We start from the raw sequence: 16267 nt of genomic DNA, 5'->3' as shown, positions 1-16267 counted from the left end.
GCCACCCAGGCGCCCTGTACCTTTTATTTTTAAAGGGTATTACAGTTCTGAATAGCTAGAGTGATGTTAAACCTCTAGTCACTTCTCTTTGGGAGAGAATTATGGTCAGCTTAGTTAACAGGACTGGGTCTAGAAGTTGTTTTCCCTTTCAGGCAATACAATGTTAATTCCTCAAATTAGAAAAAAAAAAAATTCAGTGCTTCAGTATTTCCTGTGATGCATAGTATACAGACAGTCTTTTAAACAGAATGCTGGGGACCATGTGTTTTATTCACCTACCGGCTAACTTCAGTATGCTAGGAAAATCATCAGTTTGCACCCTGGAGCGAGGGCCTTCTGGCTCCATTTTAGGGCGGTTTCCCTTTATTGATTTTCATGGTTATATGTGGACCGTGGGATGAGATTGGAGAACTACAAAAGGGATCTCAAGAAAGTTTTGAGTTTAAACTTAATCATGAGGGCAAAGGGGGGGCGGTTGTATCACTTAATGATTGCTACATAAGAAACTACCCCCAAATTTAGTGTTTTTAAAACAGCAACCATTGGGCTCCTGGGTGGCTCAGATGGTTAAGCCTCTGCCTTCGGCTCAGGTCATGATCCCAGCGTCCTGGGATCGAGTCCTGCATCGGGCTCCCTGCTCCTTGGGAGCCTGCTTCTCCCTCTGCCTCTCTCTCTCTCTGTGTCTCTCATGAATAAATGGATAAAATCTTTAAAAAAAAATAAAATAAAATAAAACAGCAACCATTTATGACAATTCTTTGGGCTAGGGTCAGCTTGGGGTTCTTCACTGGATTTGTTTGGAGTTACTCATGCTTCCGTAGTCATCTGCAGGCTTGATGGAGTTGGGTGATCTAAGACAGCCTTGTTCCTCTGTCAAGCAGCTGGTAATGGCTATTCACTCGTTGGCCTAGGTGGCCTGAATAGGGAGGACTTAATATGCTTGTGCCAAGAAGGCATTTGCATGTGGTCTTGAAGACCTCTGGAGGCCTTGGTTCAGAAGTCCATGTTGTCACTTCACTTGACATCTCTTGGTTTGAGTCAAGTTGTTAAGCCTGCCCAGATCCAGGGAAGTGGAGAAATAGACTCTACCTTTTGATGGCATAGGCAGCACATATTGCAAAAAGATTATGTGCACAGGAATGAGATTCAGAAATTGTAGCTCAGTTTTTGCAGTCTTCTGCAGGTGCCATAGGAAAACATAGGTATTTTAGAATGATCACTCTGAGTATGGTATCAAGAAAGATTTGAAGAAGGAAGGGAAGAGAAGTCAAGTTAGAGTTAAGAGGCCATTGCAGTCCTCTGTAGGAGAGATAGTCGTATGAGTGAATAAAGACATCACCACATACTTATCATCTAAACATCTCAGGTTGTTCCATACTGATTTATAAAGGGGCAAATGGAGAGAGGAGACGTTGAACTGATCCAGAGAGGCTGCACTAGATCAGGCTCAACTGGAAATAATTGGTTAGGTTGTATTAAAGTTTTTCTGATTAGCTCAGATAACTTAAGGGAGAAACTTGTGATCCTTTTTTTTCATCAGCATCCTGGCCACCAAGAGCTTAGGAAGAATTGGAAGGAAGGCAGATTTATTTGTGTCACCTTCTTATATCCAGTTGCCCACACTAAGTTCCCACCGTACCAAGGCCTGCCTGCCTGTCATAGTACATTTCTCTCATGTATCACTGGTACTGGCTAGGAATAGTTGATAGTTCAATTAAAGTAATTTATGTAGAGGTGAGAATAAGAAAGTGTTTGCATTTTAGAAGAGATGCTTGTTAAACAACTTCTAATTGATACATCTAAGCATATAATATATAAACAAAATGTAGGTTGTCTGGTTTTTTTTTTGCAAGGTGTTAAAATAGCATAATGTCCTAAAATATATCACACAGATTAAAGTGTGTATCTGTTTTTATGTTTAATCAGCATTGCCACTACATGGATCTCTATCCCAGTGGTCTCCATAAATAGAACTTTATTGCCTACAAAAGCACCAAACCCTGGAAACTGCAAATGAGAAATAAGAGTTACCTTCTTATGCTTCCTATGCGCTGTTCTCAGAGTTTTTTGAGATTCTTGTATGCATGATGCTTAATAAATAAAATGATTCAAGAGCAGTATTGGGCTATTTATTGACATGCTCACCCAGTGTTCAGAAGCAATTGTTTTGTAGTGTGGAGTTGGTGACTATCAGAATTTTTACCCAAATAACTAGAAATTATTAGTAAGTGCATATAGGCTACTTTACTTTTTTAAAATTCATTTTTGCCACTGCTTCTAGTTTTTTTTTTCTGTAGATTTTAAAACAGATTCCAAACATGCTGTCAGTTCACAAACAAATGCATTAGTGTGTATCTCTAAGAGATAAGGATCTTTAAAAAACACACCTTACTTCAATACCATTATGTTACAAAGAGTATAATTCTTTAGTATCATCTAATATCCAGTTCATTTTCAAATTTCCATGATTGTCTCAGAATTGTCTTTTTTCCAGATAGTTTGAGTCAAACCCCAAAGTCCCAGAATATTGCTTGTGGTTAATATTTCTTAGATTTCTTTTAATCTATATACTAACATAGTTCTCCCTCCTTTTTCTTTTTTTCTTTGACCATACCATTTCCTTGTTGAAGAAACTGGGCCATCTGCTTCAAATTTTTTTCTACATTTTGGGTTTTGCTGTTTAAAAGATCAGAGAAAAGATGTTAGTCTCTGAAGAAGAGATCCTTCTTCCATCTCATAAATTTTGTAGAGTGCTTACTACTATAGTGGGGTGAGAGAAGGGCTATTTGGATACATCATTGAACAAAGACAAAAATCCTTTCCTTCATAGCATTTAAATTACCATTCCATGGGCAGTAGACAAAAATGAATCCTAAAGTTTGTTGGAAATCCTCTAGGAAACAGTAAGAGCATAACAAAAGGGGATAGGGAGGTGTGGGACCTCCTTGGACTAGTGGTATGTGGGGCTAACTGCCCTGGAAGTCTAAGAGGGTGGAGCAGAGGAATTGCTGGGATCTGATTTACATTTAAATGGGGGCACTGTGGCTGCAGTGCAGTGGGTGAAGGAGCAAGGGTGGAAAGCTACTCAGTAACCTGGGCAAGAGGTGGTAGAGGATTAGATGGAGGGCAGTGTGGGGAGAGCCAAGGGTGATGGCAAAGTTTCTGTCTCTAGCGGCTAGAACGACTTAACGAAGAGGGTCTCAGAAAGCTTAATCACAGGCAGAGGCTGAATAGTTGCTGCCATTTCCATTCACTATTCTGTTGGTAAAGGACTATTGAAAACTATTCCTTTTTGGAAGATTATGTTAAAGGCCTTTTGGTTTGGAGGGGGTGAGTTGTTAGATGCTTAAATTTTTTTTTTAACTTTGTAAAATGCTTTCTGTTTTTGCAAATGTCTTATTTAATGGCATTTAAAGGTACTTTTCATTGGACATGGCAAAAATTTAGAAATTCACGAGTTTGTATTTTTAGTAACATTTGTTCTTGACTCTTTGAAAATTTTCAAAACTACAAAAAAAAGTCAAAAGTAAAATTATATTCCCTTCATCTAAATTCAGCAGTTGGCATTTATTAACATTTGCTTTAGGAAGTATGTATGTATCTTTTCCGTTTTTTTTGTTGTTGTTGTTTTGCCAAACCGTTTGACGGTAAGTTGCAGACATCAAGAATACCCAAATGATTAATATAAAGTCCATATTCATATTTTATCCTTTTGTTCCCTTTTCCTCCAGGATCCCCCATTTTGTTGTGTGACTCTCGCCTCCTTCAATATGTATGAGTCTCCTGACCTTTACTTTCATCTTTTATGACATTGGCATTTTTAAGGAGACCACGCCTGTTATCTTGTAGAATGTCCCACAATCTGGATTTGTCTGATTATTTCCTTACGATTAAATTCCAGTGAAATGTAGATTTACTTCTACCTTTTAAAGACTTAAAAATATAAGCATAAGAATAGTGAGGGCTTTACAGAGTCTTTTGCAAGCATCACTTTCAGTTACTACCAAATGGTAGCAAGGTGCCTAATCTTGTAATAAGCGTTGTCACAGAATCAACATTAAGTTGAAGGGAATTTTAGATTTATCTCCAGAAGTCATAAACTGCAGACAACTGGCAGAATAGATACAGTCTTAAAATGTAACAAACAGAAAGTTGGATTTTGACCCCCTGGTATGGACTGTGTTTTCCTTATTGTTCTTCCTCCCCCATCATTTAAATCATCTCTGCTGCTCCTGAAGCTTTTGAGCAAGTGACCCACATGCCCACCTCTCTCTTTACAAAGCTAGAGAAACCAGGCTTAGTAAGGCCAAGTTTCTGAGGGACACAATTAGTAAGAGACAGAATAGTCAGGTCTTGGAACCTCAGTCTCTTAAAGACCCAGTTGATTCTCAACCAAAGCTCAGTTATTTGCAGTCATGGGACAAGTGAAAAAGTTTATAACTTTGCCACCTTCTGTGATTAGGCAAGGAATCAGGGATGCCACAGAATGAAGTTTTATCATATATAATACAGGTAGGTCCTAAGCTTACTTTATACAGTCTTTATTTTGTGTGTTAGATACCATTTTAGCAAAATTGATTACTTTTATCTGTCTACTATTTTTCATAATAACTTTCTTCCTTTTTTAGCTACAAGGCTTTGGCAGACCAAGTGTATATCATGCTGCTATTGTCATCTTCCTAGAATTCTTTGCGTGGGGCTTGTTGACAACTCCAATGTTAACTGTAAGTATTGCTGAACAGGTCTTTGTTTATGAAAGCAAAACAGAGGTTCTTAAGCATATATCCCCAGGGCCAAATGTTTAGGTATGTGTTTGAGAGAATCTCTTGACAGCGATTTAAGACTGCTTATTCCACTGTGCTGTTTCCACTGTGTAGACTAAGAACTACCTGCAACAAAACACCTGGGCTGCACCGTTAAATATTCTTGGGTAGCAAGGCACTCCCACTGAGCCAGAATCTTAGAAGTGCTGTGAGTGAACTGTAGGTATTTAGGAAGACCATAAGGATGCACAAGGGGAAATTATTGCAAAGCTTTGTTGAACTTTGTAACTTACTTTGTATGGATGTAATGGCCTTTGACTAAGAACATAGGAAATAGATTGGTAAGTACCTTGTAACAGTGATCATTGTCATATTTGGTAGCTAACTTACTGTAGCCACTTCTTTGCAGAGGCTGTACTGAATTTCTTAGCAAGAACCTGGATATTTGATACGTGTTGTGGTTAAAGGGAAGGGAAATGCTTAAGAAAGGTTTGGCATGTAGATTTGGGGTGCTTAATTACTTTTTATTTTATTTTTTTAGAAGATTTTATTTGAGAAAGTGCACATGCACGTGTGTGCACGAGCAGGGGGAGTAACAGAGAGAGCGAGAGAATCCCAAGTGGACTGAGGACAGAGTCCGACACAGGGCTCAATTTCAGGACCCTGAGATCATGACCTGAGCCAAAATCAAGAGTCAGACACTTACTCGACTGAGCCACCCAGGTGCACCCCAATCAGTAACAATTCTAATAAAAATATTTTAAAATTGAAGAAAAAGGTATTTTTAAATTGGCTTTACATTTCAGTTGTCTTAAAAATCATTGGTGGTTAACTCTTCCCAATCACCATTTTGCCTTACTGGAGAATCCCTTTGGATACAGATAAACTCTGGTCGCAAATTAGCTTTAGAAAACAGGCAACTGTAAAGGGTGACTGTTAGCCTTACATAAGACTTTGCTATTTTTAATTCTTCTGGTGCATTTAAAATAAAATTTGATTTAATTAAAATGACAGCTTGGATGGAGCAGTCAACTTAAAAGGTTGCCTGTGTTTTTAAACCTCTATTTTATTCTTTCTCATTATACTACGTTTTCCTTCCTAATGCTTTACTACAGAAGGTAATTGGTTATTAGTTAATGGGGGTAAGTGGTCCCTGCTTTAAGTTTCATGAGCCTGCTGTGTTCACCCCTGTTTGGGCTGCCTATGACACAGTTGGTGCTCAATAGATATTTTCTTTGAATAATAAGTATATGAACTGTAGGCACACGTGTGTGTCCTTGAGGGATTGTTTCTTTGAGACCTATTTTCAGTATGAATATAGACACACCAGGCTACTGATTGTAAGGAACTATGTTACTTAATTTTTGGTCTAGGCTCTCTGGCTCTGTCCATGTCCATGTCCCCCCAACCCCCATGTGTTAAGCGTTTTAAATAGTTTAAATAGTATTTTTCTAAGGCAACCAGAAATCTGCCGTAGTGGTTCAGCAGGTTTCTCAATATAGAGTTAATCCTATAATCATGCTCTAGTAAGAATTCAAAGTGAAGAATACTTTAATACTTTTGAGGCCTTGTTAGAAATTCTGAAACCACCTTCCAGACAGTTAAAATCTTTGGGGACCTTTTTGGCCCTAGACCAGGTTGTCAGATCTCTTTTAATTTTAATTAATTAGTTAATTAATTTTAATATGCATGCAAAGACTGATGTGCCTTTTTTCTTACTGCCCAATGCAGATAATTTTCCTAGGGGTTCTTTGTCCTCGTTAGACCCTGGAATGCAGCCTTAGAAGCCAGCTAAAATGCTGCTTTATTTTCTCTTTGCAGTTTCTGAGCAGTTGTGCTGCTTTCAAAGATTTGGTTACAATAAACCTGTGAGGAGTACAGCGTTCCTCTGACACACTATACTGTCATAGAAAAAGTGTTGCTGAGTCAATAGATGGGCTCATTCTCTTTTTTCTGAGCTCTTGGTGTTGCTAAATTAAGCTAAATGTCCTTTACTGTCCTATCTCCCTTAGCCTTTACATCACAGTTTGCTACCTCTGTTTTTGTTCTGATGTGGCAGGGCTGGTTCCTTTCACCTTTTTTACGGGGGGCAGGAGGGGGAGATTTTCTCTGGCATATCCCCTCCACTTTCTGCCTTTTCTGGTTGTACAGAAAACTGATAATGTTAGGTTGTTTGATAAGGAAGGGACAGAATTAGGGTTTGTTTATTACAGCAGGAGTTCGTTTATCCTCTTCCTTTATGTTGGGGTTTACTGTTGTCAGATAACTAGTTCTTGGCATCCTGCATCTATCACCCACTATGGTGTAACTGTTAGGATGATGGTTCATGTGTGGGTTTTTTTTCCTTGCTATAACTAGTGGACAGCACTCTGTCCTGTTCCATCAGGTGAGAAAAACAGTCTGAAATAAGGATTTGGAGATACAGAACAGTACCTACATATTAGTATTTTGTCCAGTCAGACTGTCTGCATCCTAGCACTCATTAGAAGTGCTCTGTTTGAAGTAGTACAGAATTGGAGACTTTCCAGGATGGCGGAGAAGTTGGAGACCTTAGTTTTGTCAGGTCCCAGGAATTCAGCTAGATTGCTATCAAATCAATCTAAACACCTGTAAACTCATCCAGAGATCTAAGAAAAGAATTGCTACAATTCTACAAATAGAAAAGAGACCACGTTCTGCAAGAATGACAAGACAGAAAAACTCACCTCAAAAAAGAACAAGAGAGGGTACTGACAGCCAGAGACCTAATCAATATGGATATAAGTAAGATGTCAGAACTAGAGTTTAGAATAACGATTATAAAGATACTAGCTGGGCTTGAAAAAAGCATAGAAGACACTAGAGAATCCCTTTCTGGAGAAGTAAAAGAACTAAAATCTAATTAAGGCAAAATAAAAAGGGCTATGAATGAGATGCAATAAAAAATGGAGGCTCTAATTGCTGGGATAAAGGAGGCAGATAGATGCCATTCCCATTGGAAATATGGACTTGGCCCTGCTTATAGTCATTCCCACCCCATTGCTGCTTTTCTAACTAGGTCTTAGTTTGCATTTCAGGGCCTTGGGGCTGTTACTTACACAGCCAGGGTGCCAAGACTGGTGGCAAGTTCCCAGTCAGTCCCTGAACGCTTGGTGCTTAGCTGGCTAGGGTATTCATGGGGATGGGTAAAGATTGAATTTTCTGTTACACTGGTACATGAAACAATTTGTGTTTTGACCTTGTGTCTAGTGATTTTGCTGAATTCACTTATTAATACTAAGTGTTTATCTGCAGATTTTTACATACATGTTCATATATTTTGTGAGTGACAGTTTTTAAACCCTTCCAGTCCTTTTTCTTTTTCTTTTTCTTACTGTATTGCTGTGACATCCAGTACAGTGTTGAATAGAAGAGATCATAGTAGGCATCCTTATCTCACAGATGATCTCTGTTGGAAAGTGATCTAAAATTTAAAATTCACCACTAAGTATGTTATTTGCTATAGATATGTTTTTGTAGATACTCTTTGTCAGAGAAAGGGAGTTCTCCTCTATTCCTGTTTTGCTTAGGTGTTAAATTTTATCAAATGAATTTTCTGCATATAACCAGATAACAACTAGATTTTTCCTTTATTTGAGTAATGTTGTCAGTTATATTGATTTTTTTAATTAAAAGATTTTATTTGAGAGAGAGAGATTACAAGAAAGGGGGTGTAGAGGGAGAAGCAGGCTCCCCGCTGAGCAGGGAGCCTGACGCAAAAACTGGATCCCAGGACTCCGGGATCATGACCTGAGCCGAAAGCAGACGTGTAACCGACCGAGCCACCCAGGTGCCCAGTTACACTGATTTTTGAATATTAGGCCACCCTTGCATAAATCCCACTCACTTAGTTTTGTTATATATTTATAACTAGAAGCTTGTACTTTTTTTCATCCCCTTCACCCATTTCACCCACCGTCCCCTGCCTCTGGCAACCACCAGTCTGTTCTCTGTATCTGTGAGCTTGTTTATTTTGTTTTGTTTTGTTTGCTTCCACATATAAATGAGATAATATGATATTAGTCTTTTTCTGTTTGACTTATTTCTCTTAGTGATATGCTCTCAGGGTCCATTAATGTTGTCTCAAGTGGCAGAATTTCCTTCCTTTTTATGGCTGAATAATATTCCCGTGTGTGTGTGTGTGTGTGTGTGTGTGTGTGTGTGTGTGACCGTTTCGTTTATTTTTAATTGAAGTACAGTATGATACATTAGTTTCAGGTGTACAACATTGTGATTTGACAGTTCTGTACGTTACAAAATGCTCACTGTGATAGTTACCATCTGTCACCATACAGAATTATTACAGTCTTAATGACTCTATTCCCTATGGTCATAGATTGTTGCATGTATATTATCTTAATTTCTAAACATTTGGGGACTTTTCTAGATTGTATTATCAGAGATCATATTATGAATTATTTCAGTTCTTCAAAATTTGTTGAAGCTTGTTTTGTATACTTGCATATGGTTAATTCTGATAAATTTTCCATATGATCTGAAAAGAACAAGTATTCCCTGGAGTAGTGTTCTCTGTGTGGTAAGTATGTTAAATTTGTTAATTATGTTTGATGTCTTTTATATATTCACTCATGTCTTTTGTCTGCCTGTTCTGGCATCCTTCAAGAGAGATGTATTTCTCTTCCACTTTTTACATTATTGTTGTGCAGCTAAATTCTGTATTTTTTTAAACACTACAGTACATTGTAATATTTTATACAGTCAGTATTTACCCTGATACTTATCCATTCTGATGTTCTTACTTTTTCTGTATTTCTGTGCTTTCTCCTATAATCAGTTCTTGAAGACTTTTTTTTTACTTGTTTTGCTTTGGTGCAGGTCCCTGTGCAGCACATTGTTTTTAATGTGCATAGCATTTTTTGGAATGTCTTGGAGGACACTTACTTATTTTAAAACTTTCTTCTGTTTCCTACCATAATTTGGTTATTTAGCAGTGAGGCAGATTATCTTTTCCTGTTTGTGTTCTTTTTGTGCCTTTCAGTGATTTTCAGATTTGTTACTGAATTTTATACATGCTTATATTTACAAATGAGGGGGTAGATCAGAGATTGTGAAAACAAATTTTTCTGGGGCTAGGCAAGTAATGTAAATGTCAGAAGTGGGATAGGAATGTTGTCGTTGGAATACATGCTCCTTCAGCTGTGGCAGCCACTGTCTGCTTACTCAGCTAATCAGTGATGTGGCAACTGAAGCCCCATGTTTTGAAATCTTCTGACTTCCTGTAACATGCTAGAAAATCATATGGAGTATGATTTTTCCTAAAATATACACACTGACAATTATCACACTTGGGAAAACACAAATACAAGTCAGAAAGAATATCAGCTTGCCAATTTGCTGCCTGTGCCCTATACACCTCTGGTAGTTGGAGTACTGCCCAGGTGGAAAGGCCTGTTCCTCAGAATTGAATGCAAGCATTGCTTGTAGGAGCTCCTGATTGATGCCAGTGTGGTTGTTCAGAGATCCCTGTATAAGGATGAAGTAGTTTATTGTGTGATTGTAGGGCTTTATGCTACTCTTGGCAAACATAAGGAACCTGGGGCATTATCATTTTTTTAATCCTACCCATTTGATTCTGCAAGTATCCCCTTTAGTAATGTCAGTTCAGAGAATGTGCTGTTTGATTCTTATGTTGGGCACAGATACGGAGGTCAGCAGCCTTGAGAGCAAGATACCAGGAGCTCATTTTATAACCTTTTAAAAACCTCTTCAACTGTGGATGTTTTTCCTCCTCCTCCAGTTCTGAATCTTCTTTTTTTTGTTTTAGTTTTTTTCCTGGACTCTGGGAAATTTACGTTTTCAAAGATCTTTTTTTTTTCCCCTACCTTCACATGTTATTGTTGCTTCAACTCTTCCAGGGTTTCCCGTCTGCTGTGTATCATCCAGAAGTACTTCACTATTCTTAGCTTCTCAGGAATACTGTAAATTTAGTTTCCTATCAGTGGAATTTTAGGCAGAAGTACAGAAATACAGCTGTGTGTGTGTGTGTGTGTGTAATGTGTAAGCATATATACATACTTATGCGGTTATTAGCTTCATTGTACTAGAAGTCAGTTCAACTCTCTAAACTTTCAGTTATTAGGAAATACTATTATAGGGGCGCCTGGGTGGCTCAGTTGGTTAAGCGTCTGCCTTCAGCTCAGGTCATGATCCCGGGGTCCTGGGATTGAGCCCCACATCAGGCTCCTTGCTCAGTGGGGAGTTTGCTTCTCCCTCTGCTGCTTCCCCTTCTGCGAAATAAATAAATAAATAAATAAATAAATAAATAAATAAATAAATATCTTTTTTAAAAAAAGGAAATACCATTATATTTAATGCTTATAATAGTTTTGAAGAATAAAGGCAATATATTCCTTAGGTTTTTTTTTTTAATTTTTTAATTCTTATGTTAATCCCCATACATTACATCATTAGTTTTAGATGTAGTGTTCCATGATTCATTGTTTGTGCATAACACCCAGTGCTCCATGCAGAATGTGCCCTCCTCAATACCCATCACCAGGCTAACCCATCCTCCCACCCCCCTCCCCTCTAGAACCCTGTTTGTTTTTCAGAGTCCATAGTCTCTCATGGTTCGTCTACCCCTCCGATTTCCCCCCTTCATTCTTCCCTTCCTGCTACCTTCTTCTTCTTCTTTTTTTTTTTCTCAACATATATTGCATTATTTCTTTCAGAGGTACAGATCTGAGATTCAACAGTCTTGCACAATTCACAGCGCTTACCAGAGCACATACCCTCCCCAGTGTCTATCACCCAGTCACCCCATCCCTCCCACCCCACCCCCCACTCCAGCAACCCTCCGTTTGTTTCCTGCGATTAAGAATTCCTCATATCAGTGAGGTCATATGATACATGTCTTTCTCTGTTTGACTTACTTCGCTCAACATAATACCCTCCAGTTCCATCCACGTCATTGCAAATGGCAAGATCTCATTCCTTTTGGTGGCTGCATAATATTCCATTGTATATATATATACCACATCTTCTTTATCCATTCATCTGTCGATGGACATCTTGGCTCTTTCCACTGTTTGGCTATTGTGGACATTGCTGCTATAAACATCGGGGTGCACGTACCCTTTTGGATCCCTACTTTTGTATCTTTGGGGTAAATAGTAGTGCAATTGCTGGATCATATGGTAGCTCTATTTTCAACTCTTTGAGGAACCTCCATCCTGTTTTCCAGAGTGGCTGCACCAGCTTGCATTCCCACCAACAGTGTAGGAGGGTTCCCCTTTCTCCGCATCCCCGCCAACATCTGTCGTTTCCTGACTTGTTAATTTTAGCCATTCTGACTGGTGTGTGGTGGTATCTCATTGAGATTTTGATTTGGATTTCCCTGATGCCGAGCGATATTGAGCACTTCTTCATGTGTCTGTTGGCCATTTGGATGTCTTCTTTGGAAAAATGTCTGTTCATGTCTTCTGCCCATTTCTTGATTGGATTCTTTATTCTTTGGGTGTTGAGTTTGATGAGTTCTTTATAGATTTTGGATACTAGCCCTTTATCTGATATGTCATTTGCAAATATCTTCTCCCATTCTGTCGGTTGTCTTTTGGTTTTGTTGACTGTTTCCTTTGCTGTGCAAAAGCTTTTTATCTTGATGAAGTCCCAATAGTTCATTTTTGCCCTTGCTTCCCTTGCCTTTGGCGATGTTTCTAGGAAGAAGTTGCTTTGGCTGAGGTTGAAGAGGTTGCTGCCTGTATTCTCCTTTAGGATTTGGATGGACTCCTGTCTCACACTGAGGTCTTTCAACCATTTGGAGTCTATTTTTGTGTGTGGTGTAAGGAAATGGTCCAGTTTCATTCTTCTGCATGTAGCTATCCAATTTTCCCAACACCATTTGTTGAAGAGACTGTCTTTTTTCCATTGGACATTCTTTCCTGCTTTGTCAAAGATTAGTTGACCATAGAGTTGAGGGTCCATTTCTGGGCTCTATTCTGTTCCATTGATCTATGTGCCTGTTTTTGTGCCAGTACCATACTGTCTTGATGATGACAGCTTTGTAATAGAGCTGGAAGTCCGGAATTGTGGTGCCGCCAGCTTTGCTTTTCTTTATCAACATTCCTCTGGCTATGCGGGATCTTTTCTGGTTCCATACGGATTTTAGGATTATTTGTTCCATTTCTTTGAAAAAAGTGGATGGTATTTTGATGGGGATTACATTGAATGTGTAGATTGCTCTAGGTAGCATTGACATCTTCACAATATTTGTTCTTCCAATCCATGAGCATGGAACATTTTTCCATTTCTTTGTGTCTTCCTCAGTTTCTTTCATGCGTATTTTATAGTTTTCTGAGTACAGATCCTTTGCCTCTTTGGTTAGATTTATTCCTAGATATCTTATGGTTTTGGGTGCAATTGTAAATGGGATCGACTCCTTAATTTCTCTTTCTTCTGTCTTGTTGTTGGTGTATAGGAATGCCACTGATTTCTGTGCACTGATTTTATATCCTGGCACTTTACTGAATTCCTGTATGAGTTTTAGCAGTTTTGGGGTGGAGTCTTTGGTGTTTTCCACATAAAGTATCATGTCATCTGCAAAGAGTGAGAGTTTGACTTCTTTGCCGATTTGGATGCCTTTTATTTCTTTTTGTTGTCTGATTGCTGTGGCTAGGACTTCCAATACTATGTTGAATAGCAGTGGTAATAGTGGACATCCCTGCCACGTTCCTGACCTTAGGGGGAAAGCTCTCAGTTTTTCCCCATTGAGAATGATATTTGCTGTGGGTTTTTCATAGATGGCTTTTATGATATTGAGGTATGTACCCTCTCTGCCTATACTCTGAAGAGTTTTGATCAAGAAAGGATGCTGTACTTTGTCAAATGCTTTTTCTGCATCTATTGAGAGGATCATGTGATTCTTGTTCTTTCTTTTGTTAATGTATTGTATCACGTTGATTGATTTGCGGATGTTGAACCAACCTTGCAGCCCAGGGATAAATCCCACTTGGTCGTGGTGAATAATCCTTTTAATGTACTGTTGGATCCTATTGGCTAGTATTTTGGTGAGAATTTTTGCATCCATGTTCATCAAGGATATTGGTCTGTAATTCTCCTTTTTGATGGGGTCTTTGTCTGGTTTTGGGATCAAGGTAATGCTGGCCTCATAAAATGAGTTTGGAAGTTTTCCTTCCATTTCTATTTTTTGGAACAGTTTCAGAAGAATAGGTATTAATGCTTCTTGAAATGTTTGGTAGAATTCCCCTGGGAAGCCATCTGGCCCTGGGCTTTTGTTTTTTGGGAGATTTTTGATGACTGCTTCAATTTCCTTAGTGGTCATAGGTCTGTTCAGGTTTTCTATTTCTTCCTGGTTCAGTTTTGGTAGTTGATACATCTCTAGGAATGCCTCCATTTCTTCCAGGTTATCGAATTTGCTGGCATAGAGTTGCTCATAATATGTTCTTATAATTGTTTGTATTTCTTTGGTGTTGGTTTTGATCTCTCCTCTTTCATTCATGATTTTGTTGATTTGGGTCATTTCTCTTTTCTTTTTGATAAGTCTGGCCAGGGGTTTATCAATCTTGTTAATTCTTTCAAAGAACCAGCTCCTAGTTTCGTTGATCTGTTCTACTGTTCTTTTAGTTTCTATTTCATTGATTTCTGCTCTGATCTTTATTATTTCTCTTCTCCTGCTGTGTTTAGGCTTTATTTGCTGTTCTTTCTCCAGCTCCTTTAGGTGTAGGGTTAGGTTGTGTACTTGAGACCTTTCTTGTTTCTTGAGAAAGGCTTGTATTGCTATATACTTTCCTCTTAGGACTGCCTTTGCTGCATCCCAAAGATTTTGAATAGTTGTGTTTTCATTTTCATTGGTTTCCATGAATTTTTTTAATTCTTCTTTAATTTCCTGGTTGACCCATTCATTCTTCAGTAGGATGCTCTTTAGCCTCCATGCATTTGAGTTCTTTCCGACTTTCCTCTTGTGATTGAGTTCTAGTTTCAAAGCATTGTGGTCTGAAAGTAGGCAGGGAATGATCCCAATCTTTTGGTACCGGTTGAGACCTGATTTATGACCTAGGATGTGATCTATTCTGGAGAATGTTCCATGGGCACTAGAGAAGAATGTGTATTCCGTTGCTTTGGGATGGAATGTTCTGAATATGTCTGTGAAGTCCATTTGGTCCAGTGTGTCATTTAAAGTCTTTATTTCCTTGTTGATCTTTTGCTTAGACGATCTGTCCATTTCAGTGAGGGAGGTGTTAAAGTCCCCCACTATTATTGTATTGTTGTCGATGTGTTTCTTTGCTTTTGTTATTAATTGCCTTATATAATTGGCTGCTCCCATGTTAGGGGCATAGATATTTATAATTGTTAGATCTTCTTGTTGGATAGACCCTTTAAGTAGGATATAGTGTCCTTCCTCATCTCTTATTACAGTCTTTGGTTTAAAATCTAATTTGTCTGATACAAGGATTGCCACCCCAGCTTTCTTTTGGTGTCCATTAGCATGGTAAATGGTTTTCCACCCCCTCACTTTCAATCTGGGGGTGTCTTTGGGTGTAAAATGAGTCTCTTGCAGACAGCATATCGATGGGTCTTGTTTTTTCATCCAATCTGATAGCCTGTGTCTTTTGATTGGGGCATTTAGCCCATTTACATTCAGGGTAACTATTGAAAGATAGGAATTTAGTGCCATTGTATTGCCTGTAAGGTGACTTTTACTGTATGTTGTCTGTGTCCTTTCTGGTCTATGTTGCTTTTAGGCTCTCTCTTTGCTTAGAGGACCCCTTTCAAGATTTCCTGTAGGGCTGGTTTTGTGTTTGCAAATTCCTTTAGTTTTTGTTTGTCCTGGAAGCTTTTTATCTCTCCTTCAATTTTCAATGACAGCCTAGCTGGATATAGTATTCTTGGCTGCATATTTTTCTCATTTAGTGCTCTGAATATATCCTGTCAGTCCTTTCTAGCCTGCCAGGTCTCTGTGGATAGGTCTGTTGCCAATCTAATGTTTCTACCATTTTAGGTTACATATCTCTTCTCCCTAGCTGCTTTCAGGATTTTCTCTTTGTCTATGAGACTCATAAGTTTTACTATTAGATGTCGGGGTGTTGACCTATTTTTATTGATTTTGAGAGGGGTTCTCTGTGCTTCCTGGATTTTGATGCCTGTTTCCTTCCCCAAATTAGGGAAGTTCTCTGCTATAATTTGCTCCATTATACCTTCTGCCCCTCTCTCTCTTTCTTCTTCTTCTGGGATCCCAATTATTCTAATGTTGTTTCGTCTTATGGTATCACTTATCTCTCGAATTCTGCCCTCGTGATCCAGTAGTTGTTTATCTCTCTTTTTCTCAGCTTCTTTATTTTCCATCATTTGGTCTTCTATATCACTGATTCTCTCTTCTGCCTCATTTATCCTAGCAGTTAGTGCCCCCATATTTGATTGCACCTCATTAATAGCCTTTTTGATTTCAACTTGGTTAGATTTTAGTTCTTTTACTTCTCCAGAAAGGGTTTCTCTAATAACTTCCATGC

At 38.6% G+C, this 16267-nt stretch overlaps 1 protein-coding gene across 3 annotated transcripts in view; it reads left to right on the top strand.

Moving 5' to 3' along the window:
• MFSD14B (major facilitator superfamily domain containing 14B) overlaps positions 1-16267 on the top strand; it is a 76039-nt gene that overhangs the window by 21321 nt on the left and 38451 nt on the right. For 2 of the 3 annotated variants that reach the window (XM_035029283.1, XM_035029286.1), the window contains exon 2: positions 4629-4724. In XM_035029283.1, coding sequence (XP_034885174.1) covers positions 4629-4724 — 96 coding nt within the window. Of the gene's footprint in view, positions 1-4461; positions 4513-4628; positions 4725-16267 lie in introns of those variants that run through there. The other variant, XM_035029284.1, reaches the window with a different exon arrangement.

Source organism: Mirounga leonina, unplaced genomic scaffold, assembly GCF_011800145.1.
Source record: "Mirounga leonina isolate KUSES-001 unplaced genomic scaffold, KU_Mleo_1.0 Mir_224, whole genome shotgun sequence".
Classification (NCBI taxonomy): Eukaryota; Metazoa; Chordata; class Mammalia; order Carnivora; family Phocidae; genus Mirounga; species Mirounga leonina.
Note: the sequence above shows the minus strand (reverse complement) of the source record. Positions and strands in the feature narration are given on the sequence as shown.